This window comes from Corvus kubaryi, unplaced genomic scaffold, assembly GCF_017639235.1.
Source record: "Corvus kubaryi isolate FWS band 111438036 unplaced genomic scaffold, C.kubaryi_AGA036_p1.0 130, whole genome shotgun sequence".
Classification (NCBI taxonomy): Eukaryota; Metazoa; Chordata; class Aves; order Passeriformes; family Corvidae; genus Corvus; species Corvus kubaryi.
Window position 1 is genome coordinate 3708732 of NW_024580665.1, and position 17497 is coordinate 3726228.

At 46.8% G+C, this 17497-nt stretch overlaps 1 protein-coding gene across 3 annotated transcripts in view; it reads left to right on the forward strand.

Moving 5' to 3' along the window:
• GAB3 (GRB2 associated binding protein 3) overlaps nucleotides 1–17282 on the forward strand; it is a 66483-nt gene extending 49201 nt beyond the window's left edge. The window contains exons 3-11 of one of the 3 annotated variants that reach the window (XR_006016169.1): nucleotides 2513–2726; nucleotides 3154–3632; nucleotides 6174–6229; nucleotides 7339–7594; nucleotides 8713–8794; nucleotides 10403–10505; nucleotides 11763–11876; nucleotides 12866–14235; nucleotides 14321–17282. Coding sequence is in view for 2 of the 3 variants with exons in the window: in XM_042028610.1 (XP_041884544.1) it covers nucleotides 2513–2726; nucleotides 3154–3632; nucleotides 6174–6229; nucleotides 7339–7594; nucleotides 8713–8794; nucleotides 10403–10505; nucleotides 11763–11876; nucleotides 12866–12982 (1421 nt within the window). In the remaining variant the exon portion in view is untranslated. Of the gene's footprint in view, nucleotides 1–2512; nucleotides 2727–3153; nucleotides 3633–6173; nucleotides 6230–7338; nucleotides 7595–8712; nucleotides 8795–10402; nucleotides 10506–11762; nucleotides 11877–12865 lie in introns of all 3 variants that reach the window. The other 2 variants (XM_042028610.1, XM_042028621.1) reach the window with 2 other exon arrangements.
• The last annotated feature ends 215 nt before the right edge of the window (nucleotides 17283–17497 follow it).

Consider the following 17497-nt stretch of genomic DNA (forward strand, 5'->3'; position numbering starts at 1 on the left):
GCCATGTGGTCTACAGCTCACAGCCTTTCCTGATGGGATAATCCATGGCTAAACCCTGTGAGTACCAGATGGAGTTCAGGCCTGTTCGTTCTCTGTGTTAATAACCCAGAATGTCATTAATTTCTTTCTTATGCATTGTGGCAGTTTTAGTTGTTGGTTTGTTGGGGGTTTTTTTAACGTAGTCAGATGGTGAAGTGAACATGCTTTTCTGAGATCCCTAGGGAGTTAGTCCAGTGTATATTTGATCATTGTCAGCCTGCAAGACAGCTCTGAGAGTCCAAGATTTGAAAGCAGAGTTACTGTCTGAGCCAGCATGATGAACAAAAGTTATTTTTCAGCTGGAAAGGCTGCAGCCCTCAGCTCTGCTTTGCAAATGTGAAACCCTGTAAAAGCCATTCCTTCCAGATGCTTACTGCTGAAACCCTGCTGCTATAAGCACCTGCTCAAAATTAAAGCAAATCCATTGCTTAAACTTGAATTTAAGCACGTTCTTATGTTTTGCTGACCTGAGGCCCACCACCACCCAGACCTCCGAAGCTAATGGAAAGAAGCAGCAGGGAGTCAATGCTGGTAGACAGGAAGAAAAGAGGCAGCTCCCTCCCAAGTTCAAAGGGATGAGGTGTAGGATAGTGCAGGGAGGGAAGATCAGCTGGTTTATTCTTCTTCTGACTGCCATCAGAAAGATGAGGGGTGAAGCCTGCTGTGGCTAGCGGGGGACCGTGGGTCAGTAGAATCAAAGACTGTCCTCAATTGGAAGGGACTTGCAAGGACCATTGAGCCAAGCTCCTGGTCCTGTACAGGATGGCCCCGAGAACTGCACCATGTGCCTGAGGGGGTTTTGTTTGTGCTTAGTGATGGTGCTGTCTAACCACTCAAGTCTTGGCAGCCCTGTCCATCCCTCCTGGTCTGCTTGTATGTACACCCAGCACCTTCCAGGGCTGAGAAGTGACTACAGCAACCTGGTACAGTGCCAAGGCTTGTGGCTCTTTTGAGGTTGGGGCTAGATTGGAGCTGCTGGAGGGTCTCAGGACCTTATCACACAGTGATGAAGATGATCTGGGCCACAGGATGCATGCAGCTGGTCAGGGGCTGGGTCCCATCATTTCCATCAAGTTCTGGATATCAGCATTAGAGAAATCTGCCATCTTGCTACACTTCGAAGGCATGTTAATTCTCAGTGTAGTTTTATCAGCAATCACTGATTTCTTATGTTTGTTTTTGCTGTGGGGTTTTTCATTTTGAAGAAGGGTTTTGCAGCTTTGACTCAAGCAGTGTCTGAGCCATAGAGATGGGCACCCACTGCCAAGCCCTGCAGGTGTCAAGCACCCAGTGAATGCTGCTCCATCCCCACACAGCTCTGGTGAGGGAACTGCCATGCAGCAACCTGAAACTTCATTAGAAAAATCACTTTCTCTAACTGAGGACTCTTGGTGGCACTGTTTGAGCTTGCTGCCAGGAGCAGATGCTTTTGGGGAGCTGCTCTGTAAAGACACCCCTCCCACTCCACAGATGCTCATTGTGGGAGGTCTGACTTGCCCTTGATTTTTTGAGTTGAAATGCCCCAAAAGCTTTGTTTAGCTAGACTCTGTGTGGCTCAGCCATCACTCCTTCTTCCCTTCTGCCCAGCTCTCTAGCAGAGACAGAGGTTGGGAGAGGAACAGAACCAGACTTCTCTGCTGCCAGGCAGTGCTCAGGCCAGATGGGTCTGAGTGTCTTGGCCACACGCTGCCACTGAAGGGTGGCCTTGGTGGTGTGAGCAGGCAGCCAGCTCTGGGCCAGCCCCACTGCCTGCAGCCCAGACTCGCTCCTGTCCCACTGCCATCCTGCCATCCCACTCTGTGCTGGGGACATTGGAGTGTTATGCCCAGAGAAGGTGTCACTGGGCACAGGCTCCCCTGTGCCTTGTGGCCTCCAGAAAAGTAGTGTCACTTTTCTCAGCACAGCCAAGAAGCCTCCAGCAACGGCCACACCACAGCCCTTGTGGCTTGACGCCGAGCCGAGAGAGGCATAAAGAGCTTGCAGACAAGTTCAGGGCTTGTCTGGCTACTCCACAAGCTGGAAAGCTCAGTTTTGTCCACCGAGATCTAGAAAGTGGGAAGAAATCAATCCCTTTCCTTGTCACCATTAATTTGAAGTGTTGGAGATGAATAATTAATTATTTGCATTAGATACTAAAAAAAACTTGATAGAACAGGCTGCTGTGCCTCAGCTCTTTCTTTGGCAGAGTCTGTTCTTCATCGCTGGCTACAGGAGGGATGCCTCGTCCCTGCAGGAGAGAGGGACCCCAGACCAAGGGGGTCTGCACTTCCTGCAGCCTGGAGGACTTTGACAGCCGGGGCAGGGGGAGCAAAATCAGGCTCCCCTCTCCCCAGAACCAGTGTTTGCCTTGACTCACTGCCGCTCTGGGGTAAAACATCCCTGGTGCAAAAGCAAGGTGGTGACAGCCAGGATGGGCAGAGGGCCAGGGCAAGTCAGAGCTGTCCCTCAGCCGGGCCATCCGTGTCCATTGCAGGTTCTGTGGAGAGCCTGTCTCACACGACCTCGTCCCCACAGCCCTCACCGGCCACCTCCACCCACACCTCCCGCATCGCCGACCCCTCCTTCTCAGTGGACCACGCTGCTGCCGACGCTGCCGCCGAGGAGACCCCCAGCGAGTCCGAGTCAGTCTTCCTCCCCGACTACCTCTTCCTCTCCAACTGCGAGTCGGGCAAGCTCAGCCACAACAGGTGAGTCTGGGGTCTGCCAGATGTGTCGGGCTGGAGCCACCCTCTGCCTGTCCAGGGGTGAAACTGGGGCACAGAGTCCCAGGAGCCCTGCCACTCAGGGCTGGCTCCCAAGCACAAGAGGGGACCACCAGACTAATCCAATTTACAGGGTGCTTTTCATAGCACAGATTAGTGGTTGAGCTTCATATGTTGGTCCTGTCCCTTTCCAGGGTGGGTGGATGGGTGGCTGGCTGAGGATCTCACACACAGCCTCCTTCCAGACACCTGCTGTTGCCCAAGGTGCTCCACAAAGTGCCCCAGCCTCCAGTGCAGCTCAGAGGGAAGAGACAGATCTTGTGGCAAACTGTGGGGTTGGGTTTTTTGTTTGCTCTGTTCTTGCAGCTGAGAGAAAAGGAAAGCTCAGGTTCTGACCTCTGTCTCTTTGCAGGTGTGACAGCTGGTCAAATTCAGACAGATCTCTGGAGCAAACATCATCAGACGATGTTTTTGTTGACTCCTTGCAATCCCAGCCCTCCTTGTACCTTGTACAGCCGACTATTGCTGGCACTGTGCACCAGGACGGAGCCCCATTGGCAAATCCCAGCATTGTGTCCAGGAACATAGACATTAGCGGGCCATCCAGTGATTTTTCCTCCTCTTCTCCACTGCTGGGGACGCCGCTGACACCAACGTTTCAGATTGACAAGAGCCAGAAGGCGCTGCCCTACGGTGTAACGCAGCTGGATGTGCTGTCCAACACGCCCCCGCCGCGGCCGCCCAAGCCCACCCACTTCTCCGACAGGAGGGGGGACGAGGTGGGCGGCGGGGCCCTCCAGAACGGACACGCAGGGATCTGCCGAGCTCAGGTCACTCTGGTGCCCAGGAGGATTTCCTTATCCAGCTTAGACAACATGAGGAACTGGAAAGGTGAGTGCACTTCCAAGAGCCAGCAAAGCAGCACCAATGTGAGGGATGGAGCTGCCCACACGCACAGAGTGGTTTTGACTTCCAGTTGTGCCTCTCTGTCCTCTGTGAAATCACACACCACCCAAAGTAACACAAAACGCTGCTTTCAAATGAATTAGCAAGCAGGATTCAGGCCTGCTCCTCAGGTTCAGCTCCTGCTCTGTAGAAGCCTTTCAGTATGTGTACACATGGGCAGCAATTCGGCTCTGATCCCTTCAGGGTGCCACATGCCTTGCTACTTTTCCCCCTCCCTCCTCCGAAGAGAAAGCAGTAGAAAAACCAAAATGAGAAGTCAGGCACTGAACTGGGTAATGCCAAACTCTGTTTATACAGGTCGAAGTGTGGGCTTGCATGTGGGAAATGCCTCTGGAGCTGTGCTGCTTTGCTACACCCAGTCTGTTCTATGAGACCTGCGTGTCTTTTCACAGCTTAAAGACCAGGAAGTAAGGGAGACGCTGGGGATGGGATGTAATCCCAGTTGAACCAGGGACTCTGCGTGTCCTTGAACAAATCCCACTCTGTCCTTGCACTTCAGTCAGGGCAGTCTGAAAACCTGCTGCTACAGAGCAAGGCGAGGCTGCAAAGCAAACTCTGCTCTGAGCTGAGCTGGCTTTTCCACTCACTCCTGAAACCCCATCATCACAAACAAGAGTAGCAGTCAAAACCCAGAATGTCATGGTGTCAAAAACTAGCATATGCAGTATGAGAAAGCTTTATTACATGGAGCCACAGAACAGAGGGAGGCAGCTAGAATACCTGGGTGGAAATCATCAGGTATATTGTAGTGATGTGAAAACCTTCATTTTTGATGAGGGAAAGAATGTAAGTTTTTCAGAACAAGCATCCTTTAGACTCCTGCAGTTTGAATGGCCAGACAGTGTGTGGGGCTGTTAGATCTTGCTCTTAAAGCTCAGAAGCTAAAGCAAGGAGATCTCTGCTCAGCCTGTTTATCAGTGTACAGACAATTCTTGGAAGGTTTCTGGAGAAACACCCATTTGGTTGGAATTGCTATTCTTAATTATCAGCTACATTTGGTTCCTCCCTGAAAGGTGCTGCTCTTGCTTCTGCACATGTTCTTTTCCAACACAGCTGGTTCATGTTCCTCCAACCCAATTTACACCAAAACATTTCTAAGAGGATTAAGTGGCCAAATGTCATGTTATGCTGCTGTGCTGCAGGATTGTCTCTGCCTGATGGGGGCAGCAATGAATTAATAAGTGCTGCCACTTTTTCTTACCCTAAGTGCAGCTGAAACGATTTGAAGGGTTAAACTCTGAATTAAAATGTGTTTAACAAGAAAGATCAGTAAAAAGAAACAGGGAGAAAGCAGCAGTTCCTCGGCAGCTTTCCCAGTGAATTCATTCAAGTTATTAACTTAATTTTTTGCCCTGCCAACCTCCAAAAGGTGCACAGATGTAATTAGCCCAGGGCAAAGACAGCGTATGCTGGTGGAAGTGCTGGGAAGGAGGATGAGCTGTAAGGCACCTGTATCCTGGCATCTGCCACAGCCTGGTGCCTCAATGTCTTTTTGCCAAAACAATAAATGAATGTAGCTGTCCCAGGACAGTGACTGTGTCTATCTGAACATGTATCTGCACTAACAGAATTGTTTTGTTCTTGTTTGGCCTTTTTTGCTGGTATCACCAAAAATGCCCCCAGCTGCAGTACTGACATCTCCACCATAGGAGTGGGGAATGGATTAGCATGGTTGCAGGGATTAAGGCATTCCCATAGAAAAGCCATTTTCTGCACAGAAAATCCCTTTTCAGAAAAGGATGGTGGTTGTAAGCATCTCCCACAGCTGATCTTCTATGCGCTGAATGCTGGATTTGGGGGTTTTTTTGGCTTTTGCTGGGAAAATAAAATTGACCTACACCAAGACAAAGGCCCACCGGCACAAGGAGATGTAGAGACTGGTGATTGTGTCTCTGGCTGTTCATTTCCCATCACCTTGAGCCACTTGCACCACATCAGCACTTCTGGAAGACAAAGCAAAGAATTTTTCTCCTACCATTAAGTTCCCCCACGCACCGTTTACTGTACAATAACAATTGCTTCCCTGGCACCTTAAAAAGCTCCTAAATAAACTTTCAAGAAATAATGAAATAATATTCTCTATAATAGCCCCTTTTCATATAATTTCCCCAATTTGACAGATGGGAAAACAGAGAACGACTAGAGCAGGAGATGCATTTAAATTTTTGTTTGCTTGCTCCCACACCAGTCTTTCTCCCCAACTGCTTGTGGTATAGGAAGCATAAATTACAGCTGGATTATACATGAACAGGTTCCTTGGTTTCATCATACTTAAAATAGATGTAATCACTCTTGAAATGCTACTGAGTTGGATCTGGTCTTAAGTGTCATTGGATTTCCTCATTTAGGAGTTATGGAATCTTTATAAAACTCTAATTATTTTAGAGGCATATGTTTTACTCCGGAATTATCTCTGTAAGGTTGCACTGCCTTATCCCATTTTTAATCACTTTTTTTTCCTTGCAGCAGACATGGAAGGCAGTTCCTTAAGAAGTCGAGATAAGAGGCTTAGCTTGAATTTGGTAAGTACTCTGCTTGCACAGATTTGAAACACTGGCACATAAACTTCAGAGTGAATAATTTCACATGCTGATATTCAATCATTCCTCTCCTCTGTTCAGCAGAAGAATTAAAAAAATGGGAAAAGTGCCTGGCTTTGGGCAGCTTCTGGACAGCTGCTTTGTGGCCTCAGGCAGCCTTTGAGAGAAGAAGGAGGGAGAGGCCTCAATACTGAGCATCCTGTTTTTAAAGTAGATGAAGCTGGGTCTGTTACGGAAAAGGTTACTGCTGGCCTCAAGAATTAAACCATTGACCAAGAGCACCAGAACAAATGGCTTATCCCTTGAAAAAGGGGTCTAAAGAAGCCTATCACTTCATGGTCCTGAGGGATCTCTCTTCTTTAGGACACAGGAAAGCAGAGTCTGGTCTCAAAGTGCCTGTGATTGAGGGCTCTATCAGTCCACAGCTTCCTGCCTCAGCCTTTGACAGACACAGTTCCATGCAGCACCATCTCATATCACATAGCCAGTCTTCTGCCTGGTGCTGCATACTGTCTCATGTGGGAGATCCTTGCTGGTGTTGGGCTACTTATATTTTTCTCCCTTTTGAAAGCTTCCAAGGATTGTAATCACTCCCTCTCAGCACTAACCTGGATTAAATTATTTTCTAATGCTAATTCTCAGTGATCAGAAGTGAGCTGTAGGTCTGTGTCTGCTCTCTCGGCTTCCACATTTGCCAAAATCTCCTTCATCAGATGTTCTCCTTTCAGACTTTTTTTTTTGTATTAAGGATCCTCCCTCATTTTATAGGTCGGAATTACTGCTGTGAGGGGCAAGTGCAGCCTCGCTGAAGTTGGAGGATTTAACCAATAAAGTCACCAATAAGTTTGGTTCCAGTTTCCAGCAGTGACCTGCGAAGCTCAGAGTGGACTGCTCCAGAGCTGGAGCGTTCATCTGAACTCTTGCGTTTGTCTCTTGTCGCTCCATCTTGCGCCTCTCTGAAAGGCCCCGTCAGCACAGTCCCGGCCTGGGCTCGGCTCAGGCGTGTTCCCAGCTCACAGCAGCTGCCGGCCTGGAGGGGGCTGCCTGTGCATTAATGGCCCTGTTTCTCTTTCTCCCCCGTGCCCGTGCAGCCGTGCCGGTTCTCGCCGCTGTGCTCGCCGGCCGCGGACAGCTCGGAGGACAGCTACGTGCCCATGCGCCCCAGCACCTCTCCCTCCGCGCCCGGCTCCGACTGCTCCCCCGACGGCTACATCCCCATGAGCCCTGCCTCAGCCACCTTCACCTTCCCTGTCGTCAGCACTGAAAAACTCACCAGCCCGTTGCCTGAGCTTCCCTCGGACGTGGAGCCCCCTCCAGTGAACCGAGACCTCAAGCCTCGCAGGAAGTGTAAGCGCAGACCTAAAGTGCAAAGCCGGGGGGTCCTGACGGTGGGGACACGGGTGACCTCCTGTGACAGTGTCCTTGGCATGTCTTAAAGGAATTCCCCCTCTAGAGGATGGGCTGAAATGCTGCGTGAGTGACTTAGAGCACTGTAGCCTGGGATGTGCCTGCAGGGTGGTTTGTGAGCAGAGGGAGAGCTTCCATGGCTGCTTTTGCAGTCAAAGCCCAGGTGGCTGCATAAGCACAGTGCCCGGCTTCCCACTGGGACTGCAAAGGGACATCGCCTGGGAGAGACAGCAGACTAAATCCTGGCCACTCTGAAGTACATGTGCTCCTGTCTCACCAGCTCTCTGGCCTGCCAGGAATGGGACATCCAAACACTCAAGTAGTCAAACTTGATGTGTGGGCTGTTGGTTAAACCTCTGTGGGGTAGGTACAGCTGTCTTAGTTTAATTAGGAATTTTCTGCAGATGCTTTTGCTGATGGTAATTTTCCACTCCTGGTTTTCGTGGCATGTCCGAAATCTAGGTGGCACTTCTAGAGAATATACTGGGGACAAAATTCAGCTTTGAAGTGGAGAAATTGCCTAAACCTAGCCTATAGTAAAGCTCTTAGGGTTGCAGAGCCAGAGTTACTCAGAAATTGGTTCAGGCAGTGCTACTGTAAAGTGGGGACAGACATTTAGACCCATTGCCATGAAGAAAAGCAAACTCATATCCTTTCTTAAAGGGTTTTGAGAATGCTGGGCACGTGTACCTTGACTGGTGACAGGAATGATCCTGATCCCCATGTATAGGACCTTTTTGTTTAGAACAGAAACCAAAACCTGTTACAACCTGTAGGCTGAACAGCCTCTCCAAGGCAGCATATGCAGAGCATATTTGGGGCAAGCGTATGGATCTTGTGGGCATCTTTATGCCCACTATATTTATTCTGTTATTTTAGGGTGGTTGGGGGACTTTGCTTTCCAGCACTGACCAAAGAGGTCATTTGTTACTGATTTCTGACTTGGTTATGTTCTGTGAAATACTCTGCTAGTTTCTTTCTGTTAATATAAAACTGCATTTTTCTAAACTGTCTGTACTTTTCACTGAAAACATAGTTCCTTTTGTATTTACTTACAGCACGACCACCTCCTCTGGACTTGAGGAACCTCTCCACAATCCGGGAGCATGCTGCCGTGACCAGGATGTGGACTGTGCCTTAGTAAGTCAACAAGAAACCTGCCATTCCAATCTTCTGAGCATTAGTGTGGAATAGAGTTAAAAATTACTTATCCCACCCCACAAGAAAGTTTCCTGCCAAAGTCCACAAACACAAATTCCCCAGGGCTCGTTTCAGTACCGCCCCCCCAGGCTTTTGCTGTCTCTAAAAAGCAGGGCTCCCTTTCACAATGGGCAGCTCCAGAGAATTCAGCATCATGTTTTGAAGGTTCCTTTTGAACAGCCTGGAGCTGGTCTGCACTCTGGTGTGGCTGCTCTGATGGCTAAAAGCTTGGCATGCCTAAACTATGATAGAGCCATTTTTGCACCTGAAAATTAATATAGCAAAGGAGAACCAGATCAGATAAAGATCTGCCTGAATTGTAGACTGGGTGTAGAATTCTGCTCTGCCACACAGCAATCCAGACTTGAACTATTGGTGTGACCTTTTGTCACTAGAGATTAGTTGTTGGTAAAACAAATGCTTTTGATCCCAAAGCCCAGGTAGTGTGAAGAGATGATACTGTTGGGCTCCAAGGGCAGCAGAATACTCATCTTCAGGGGACTTGTGAGCAGGGGAGGACTGCAGCCTGCTGGCTGGGGGAGTCTTGGCACAAAAAGAAAGGCAGCTGTGCTGAAGTGTGCATGCAAAAGCCAGAAATTCCCATCAACCTCCTCTCTACATCCCAGGCACTCCAGAAAATGTGAGGTTTTGCTGGCATGAGTGCCAGACAGGGCATTTCCACTCCCCCACTTGAGGATGTCATGTGAAGGGCAAAAGAGACACAAGGTGGAAAGTTTCTCAGTTGCAGAGCCCTCTCTCGCATCCCCAGTCCAAGGCTGCTTAAGCCCTTTGGCACTGCCTGTTGGGGAAAGCCTCCCAAGCACCCCTGCCAGAGCACTGAGGTTAATCAGTGCTGACAGAGTGCAGAGTCCTGAAGGATAACGAGCTTGGGGTGAGTTTGCATGTTTTACACTAACAAAAATAAAAAAGAAGTTATGCCCGAACTAATACAGTGCAAGGAATTATGCTGTTCTTGCTGCACAGAAAGGCCATCTAATTTCCTATTAACCAAGCCCGTTGTGCTCACCTGTGGTAATTGAGTCACCATGCACCTCTGAGAGTTGTGTTCATGGGAGAGATTTCCTTGTGCAAGGGCTGAGCTAGCCATCTCCACAGCACGGGTGGCCTGTGTTGACACTGTGTGCAAAGCCAGACAAGTTTGTTTGCATGTACCTCCAGTAGCTGATTAATTCACATCAGTCTCCAAAATGTGGATACCTGCACAGCCAAGTAACTGCCTCCATTATTACCCAAATGAATGATAGATAGATATCTCTGTGCCCCTTGATGGAGAATTGCTTCAATGTCTTACACCTTCTGTCACAGCAGATAGCAAACTTTCATAAATCCCAGAGAAAAAAGTAAAAAAAATCACTCACCGATACAGCACACTGTTTCTAGAACTAAGGAGTGGCTTTGGACATCCTCTCCATAAAGGCTGCAGCCTTAGTGTGAGTTTATTCACCATATGGACTGTGTCAGGCTTTGGCTTCATTTCAGTGCATCTGTAAGATGCTTCCTTAACCTCTCCTGTGTTTTTCTTCATAGCAATCGAATGAGCTTTATCTCACCAGAAAGAGACGGTATTAATTCAGCAAGAATATTTGCCAATTCAGTTTCCGGAGAAGAGGAAGAAAGTTACATTCATATGGTAATCTTCATTTTCACACAGCCATCCTTTGCTTTATTCTGCTCTGTCACATTGATGGAGAATGCAGAAGTTTGTTTTCTAAGAAAAAACGTTGAGGAGGTTTGTCCTTTGCCTTCTGGTTTGGTTTTTCTTTTTTTGCAAATGATGAAATGGTTTTAAACCACAGACACTGGGACCAATTTACAGAGAGATAAGGGAAGCCCTTTTCCTGCTCTGCAGAACTCAGCTGTTCGCCCACGAATGTTGCTGAGCAGTTCCAAGAGATCACAGGGATCAGCCATATTTACATGAGAACTCATTAAGACAAAGGAAAATTAAATCTTTTCACCTTCTAAAGTGTGCCTTGCAAAATCTCCTAGGAAATAACAGAAAGCCGTTAGTGCACTTCCTAAAGAAACACACCAAATATTGTGCAGAAACAGAACTCCCATTAAAGCCTCTTATTGCTTCTGCTTTGGCTGGTGGCACTAACCCCACTTCCCATCCCATGAAAGAAGAACATCTGGCTTTGTGGCTTCCTTTTCTTCGTTTACTCTTTAGCCATATCTTGCAAAAGACCAGAATCTTGTTTTTCTTTGAATTTTAGGTGGAAATGGATCTCAAATCCATTCATCTGAGCCAATGTCTACAGATCTGGCTCCATAGCCAAAGCCCAATACCAATAACTATAAAAATATTTTGCAAAACTGACCACAGTCTCCATGAACCATAGTTTCAGATTTTAACCCACATCTCTGCCAGACTGAAATCTGTTCAAGAGGGCAGTTCCAGTTGTAACCATTCCCCATTTGATTTTTCTAGTCAAGAAAAGCCTGTCATATGTTTGTGGTTATCTGTGATTTTATGAGATTAATTTTCAGTTTCTAGATTTGAGCAGAATTTTCACAATTTCTTCAAATTCATTAAATGATGATGTTTACAAGGAGACCCTGCAAATCTGAGCCTTCCAAGGGCTTGGATTGAGAAGCTGGGCACAAGTCCTTCTTGATAAAATTTAGTGTAAATCAGCCTGTTTTGTTTGTTTTGCCAGAATTACCAGGAGAAAAAGGCTCTCACAGTTTCTTTATGCCATCGCACAATTATCAGTGTTATGCTGTGGTTAGTAACCAAAGGCACCTTTGGCATAGAAAATTATGTGAGTCCTGACTGTTCTCACTCACATTCTGCCAGGCAAATCTCCCAGCTCACAGTTGTGATCCTGTTTCCTTCTAGGATCATGTATTAAGAGCATTAAAAGTTTCTCTTCTTTCCTGACAGGAACACAGACAGGCCACATCTCCATACAGTGGTGCTTTTCCATGGACAAGGAAATCTAACCTTGATTACTTAGCACTGGATTTTAACTCTGCTTCCCCATCCCCTGTGCAGAAGGTACGAGTCATCTGAAAAACCCCACAGCCTCCTGTCTTTTTGTCTGCTGGGAGGAAATGGGGACCCAGGGTTGCATTCTGCTAGGTGCCCAAAGTGCCAGGATGAAGCCAGTCGTGTTTCCAGCTGACTGTATTTGTGCCAGGCTCAAGATTAATATAATAAAAGCATGTTTAGGGTGCTGACAAGGTGTCCTTCGTGTGACTCTTGGTGATGTCATTAACACGAGCTTGGCACAGGGCACAGGACTGCACTGGGATGTACAGCCATGAGGGCTTGTGGGCAAGCTGGTTGATGCTTGCAGGATCTCTGCATGCTCCTTCATTCTCATAAAGTCTCCACAAAGCCTTTCCTGCTAGTTTTCCCCAAAATCTCTTTGCAGTAACAAGTTTGCAGCCCATGATAAATTCATGGGGTAAAACAGTACCATCTCTTATAACCTGGCAAAATGTGCATTTTTATTCTTGCATCACCAAAACCATTTCAATTTCCTTTGCAATGCTGAGAAAATACATTCGTTGTTCCAAAGAACTTCTAACCTGCCCAGGGGGTGGGTAGGTCCCACTGCAAAGCAATGAACTGTTGTCATTATGTCCTGTGTATCATTTTCCCCATCAGCCAATACTCCCAGATGCAAAAGACTCTTAAGCTTTCTCATTTAAACCCTCCCTGTATCTAAAATCAGTTAGGTTATCCCTGCAGCAGGATCACTCAGATGAGGAGAGAATGATTATCTGCATGGAAATAGCCAGCACAGCACGTTTCACTCGCTTGCTTTGCTGGGCTGAGTGACAGGGTGACAGATGGACAATTATAGCTAAAGCAGGCTGCAGAGCAATGCTTTTGTCAGCTGATGTCACTGTGAGCTTCAAGGTGAAGTGAAGCAATCAAGGAATGAGGGAAAGGGAAAACAGAAAATCAAGCTAAGTTTCACTAGCACCCCTTTTCAACCTGAAAATTAATACATTGGTTTTTTCCTCTCTGTCCCACAGAAACCTTTTCTGTCTGAGGAACAGAGAGTGGACTATGTCCAGGTAGATGAACAGAAGACTCAAGCTTTACAGAACACTAAGCAGGAATGGACAGATGAAAGACAATCAAAAGTGTAAAGGAAGAAGGTCTGGGATCTGGAGGGGGTTTTTTGCACTGGAACCACGATGTTAATGAAGCAGCTATCACTGTAGAGCTCAAAGGAAGAGGGAGTTGTAAGATGCTTACAGTGTGTAGAGGCATTTTTACTGGAAACTTTTGATTTCAGCTGGAAATAGTATGTTGAGTGAGCGAGTGGTTCACTGATGACTCAAGTAATGCATTAGCCTTTTTACTGCCCTTACCAGTAAGCTACATGGTACCATTTTCTGGCATGATTCTGCAACGAGTCATACACTTAACGTTAACAAATCCACTACAACTTGCATTAATCTAGTTCGTCCTGCCTTCTCCTTCTGTTGCATAATTCCTAGTTGCTAAAGCTATTTTTTGATATTCCTACAAATGCTGGAGGTGCTCGGAGTGCTTTTATGGCAGCGGGCATCTGACAGGTTTTGGTGACTAATCAACTAAGGGCTAAAATACTGAAACAATAAAAAGAACTTTTTGAATATATAGTGCTTAAGCAAAGAGAATTTTGAAAAATATTTTTCTCCTGAGTTTAAAAGGTCTGACTGTGAGCTGATGCTGTCAGAATTCGGAACAGGACTATGTACCCATGCGACTGGAACGCATGGTCTTTGACCCTCTGGATGACGGGCATTGTATTAAGCTTCTTCCCTCCATTGTGGCTCATACTTGTCGCTTTTCTGTCTGATTCCTACTGATGTTTTCTCCCCTGTCATGAGAAGTGTCTTCGGCACAGCACAGCTGCTCTTCTAGCAGGAGGCTGCAGCCACACAGCTCTTGGCTGGCCAAAAAATAGAAAGGGAAGCTGTGAGCCTGTTTCTGCAAGCCTTGAGAGAACTGGCAAAGGATCAAGAATGCTTTCATCTGAGCGGCAGAAGAAATGCCATTGGAATTGCTGGTAGCAGTCGTCAATCTGATTGTTTTACTAGACCCACCCCCAAAAAAAAAAAGAGCATTAGGAAGTGCAGCATGCTCCGAGAGAGGCCAGGAGCCTGCCAAAACAGGACAACAATGCGCTCACGCAGCGTGAGGACCTCTGGGCTCAGGAAGCTTATCTACCTTGGGACTTGTTACAGGCACTATCTCAGGATGACATATGTGTATAGTTTATAAGATATTTAACTTTAAACGCTTGGCTGCAGTCTTTATTTCACAGTGGCACACAGCTACTTGACTCATGGAAGTAGGAAGTGATGCCAAGTGACCCACACTGGATTTGGTCTCACAGGCTTTGCTCCTGTAGGTAAGTCCCAGTAGCCATAAGAGGTCTGATCCTGTCAACATGGACAGGCAGACAGGACCCTTACGAAAGATTTCTTCTCTGACAGTGCCAACTCGCTGGCCTCCCTTCATGTGCCTGTTGTTACCACGTTGCATTGCTGTAACCTGACATCCCAAAACTGCTGATCTACCGAACAGAGGTCACAGAAACATCTTTGCAGAAACCACTGGCATTTCAAGGCTCCTACTCAGCTTCCTTCCTACACCCCCTCTGCTGCAGCCATTCGGGCACTCTGGGAGGCCGAGTCGCACATCCTGCGGGAGAGGCAGTGTAGCCAACAGAAACACAGTTTTCCTCCTACCTCAAGAGAGCTGAAGGGCTTGCAAGTCTCACTGCTTCTGTAGCCCAGCCCCTGGGGATCTGTGGTGACCAGGCTCTCACTAGGTTACTCTGCAAGAACAAGGTTCACCAGCGCCTTCAGTGACTGGGGCAAACTGGGCACCCAGGCCTGCGGGCACCAAGTGTCCCAGACTAGAGCTGCTTGGAAAACTGGGGTTACTCCTGCAGATAGCTGACCTGCTGTTCCCTCCCACTCTGCTCCTCCCCCCCCCACCAAAGCTCTCAAATGAAAGTTGATGTTCATAAAAATTTTGAAAATAATAACAACTTTTCCATATATATCTTGTCTGTCTGTTGTGAAATTTAGTTTGTTTAAACCCAGCTGTGTTGTCGTCTAACTGATTTAGTAGAGCTGTGAGCACCCATGTCCTGGGAGTGGTATTGTGACAGGGGCAGGGTGTCTGGGGAGAGGCAGTGGAGATCTGCACCTGCACAGAGGTGTGAGAGAGAGGGAAGCATGGAAGGCCCACAGGTACTGAGACCTTTGCCTTTCTGCTCTAAAGAATTGCCTTTCTTTCCAAGTGTGCAAATAACACGTGTCGCTGAAAGCTCTTGGTGTGCACTGATGTACTGAAAGGGTTAAAAGACCAGCTAAGAGGTGTTTTAAATTAGGGACAGACAACCTCCACAAAGGGTGGGTGAAGTTCTGTTCTGTTCTGCTACCGCAGATCCCGGATTGTGGAGTGATGGCAGGGCAGCCTCTGATGCGGATCAGAATCACATACAGATCAGCTCGTGTTTGACTGGAGTGTTTCTTTTCATGCTGTCAGAAAATCTTCTGAAGTGGAAAAACACCAAGTTATTGGAGACAACTGACTCGCTTGTTATTCTAGTTTATTGTAAAAATATTTAAATTTCAACAAACCTGGCTAACAGATCATTCAGAAGTTTAGAGAAGAAAGAGCTCTCTCGGGATTTTTACTCCCCTAAAAGGACATAAGCATATAGTTTGGCAGGGACTGTCCTTAGATCAGGATGGCCCCTTTCAACTTCCCGTGTCCCCTGCTTGCCCCCACAACACTCTTATCTTGATCAAATGCTGCTCACTGGTTTCTAACTTTCACTTTTAACTAAGAGCTAAGTTTGAGGGTTTATTCCAATTTTTCATGTAAGGCCTGTTTTTAGCCGCTGCTCCAGGGCCCATGACATGCAGTCTTGTGCAAGTACAACACATGAAACAGGAGCAATTAAAAAAATACCGGGAAAAAAATTTTAAAGCAGAGCAGTTCTCCCCAAAGGCTGCTCTTTTCTTTTGTTTTGGTCAAATTCCACTATGCTTCAAAGATGGTAAAGTGGAGGAGGATGGTGGGAGGATGGCAAAGGCCAAATCTGCTGTGGCCACCCCACCACTAAGGATTTGGGTGTGAAGGGAGCTGCAGCAGCCACAACTGACAAACTTGTGGGCCAGTACCTGTAGGGCCAACTGACGGGAGAGGAGGGGTGTTACAGAGCAAAAAGGAGTCACTGTTTAGTTAATTCTGTTCTTAAACCCTAATTCCTTGGCCAAAGAGGAAAGAAAACCTGAAAACTGAGTCAGCTTTTGATGGTGTCATGTCTGAAAAGATAGCCCAGGCCAGAGCCCTTGGTTAGTACCAGCTCTGGGACCGGCCAGGCACACCCCTGATGGTGTCCTCTTTTTGCCGTGGGTCTGTTACTTGCATGTATTTTTTTCAAAAGTGTAACAAGAGCTGATGCAGAGAGAGGCTCTGCACCTAAATGAGCATGGGATGGCCAGAGGTCTCTTAGCAAACTCTTGTCTGCTGAGGGAACTGGCATTGCCCAGCCCAGGTCTTGTAGTGCCTTCTCCAGCACTGCTGGGGCCTCTTGTTAAAAATGGGGAGAAGCACTAAATGAGCAGAATAGTTTTAGTTCAATTGGAAATGTCACCCTGTGGAGCTGGATGAAGCTTGGCTGTAGGATGATGGGGAAAACTGATGGTTTGAGTCCTGTGGTTGTTGTTGGGGCCATCAGCTGGTTCCCCCCACTGATGTGTTTAATATGGCCTTACTCTGCCCTCCTTCAATGACCACACATTTAAGCAAGGCATAGCAGGTCCACAACTCATTTGCTTTTTGGACCAAACTGCATTTTACATTTATAACTCCTTTATGACAGGAGTCAGCATTGATTTCCTTACTGGCAGCAATGAACACTTAACCTGAGAAATGCCAACAGCCATGTTACTGGAGCAAGGTGTTCTCAGCCAGCTCACTTCGCCAATGGTAGCTAACTAACTACATCCTGGATGTAGATTTTGGAGCTGCATTCACTTGCAGTGATTCAGAGGTTTAGTAATTCAAAGACCATCAGATGCTGTGATGAGAGCGAAGCACAGGGCAATGCCTTCCCTTTGTCCCCCTGTTCCATGAAACTTGCTCAGGTTTAAAAAAAAAATAAAAGCCACCAAAATAGCAGACTTTTGCCATGTCAAAGCCAGGATATTGTTTGTTTTCAAATAAAAATAAACTTTTGTCTTGTGCAAATGAAGCATTATACATTTTTTTGTATTTGTAAATCTGTGGGGAAACATTAAAGTCATCTCTGTTATGAAGGGGCAAGTCGTTGCTAGAGGGAAGGGGCTCGCCTTCCTCATGTTTCATTGTGATGTTTGGTGTATATATTTGCACATTAAACTGTATCTTTTTTCTAATAAATTAATATAAAAGGTAGCTGTGATCTTTAATTATTTTGATAAGTGAAGGTGCTCATGGGATAAGCTCCCACATTCTTCATTTCATGCTTTTTCCATTTTTTAAATCTCTTATTAGGCAGTGACTTATTAATATAAAATATTTGGATGCAAATTCAAACAAATTTGCAAACAGATGTCATACACCTGTGTATCAGGGAGATTATTTGCAGAATAATGAAGAACTATGAAGTT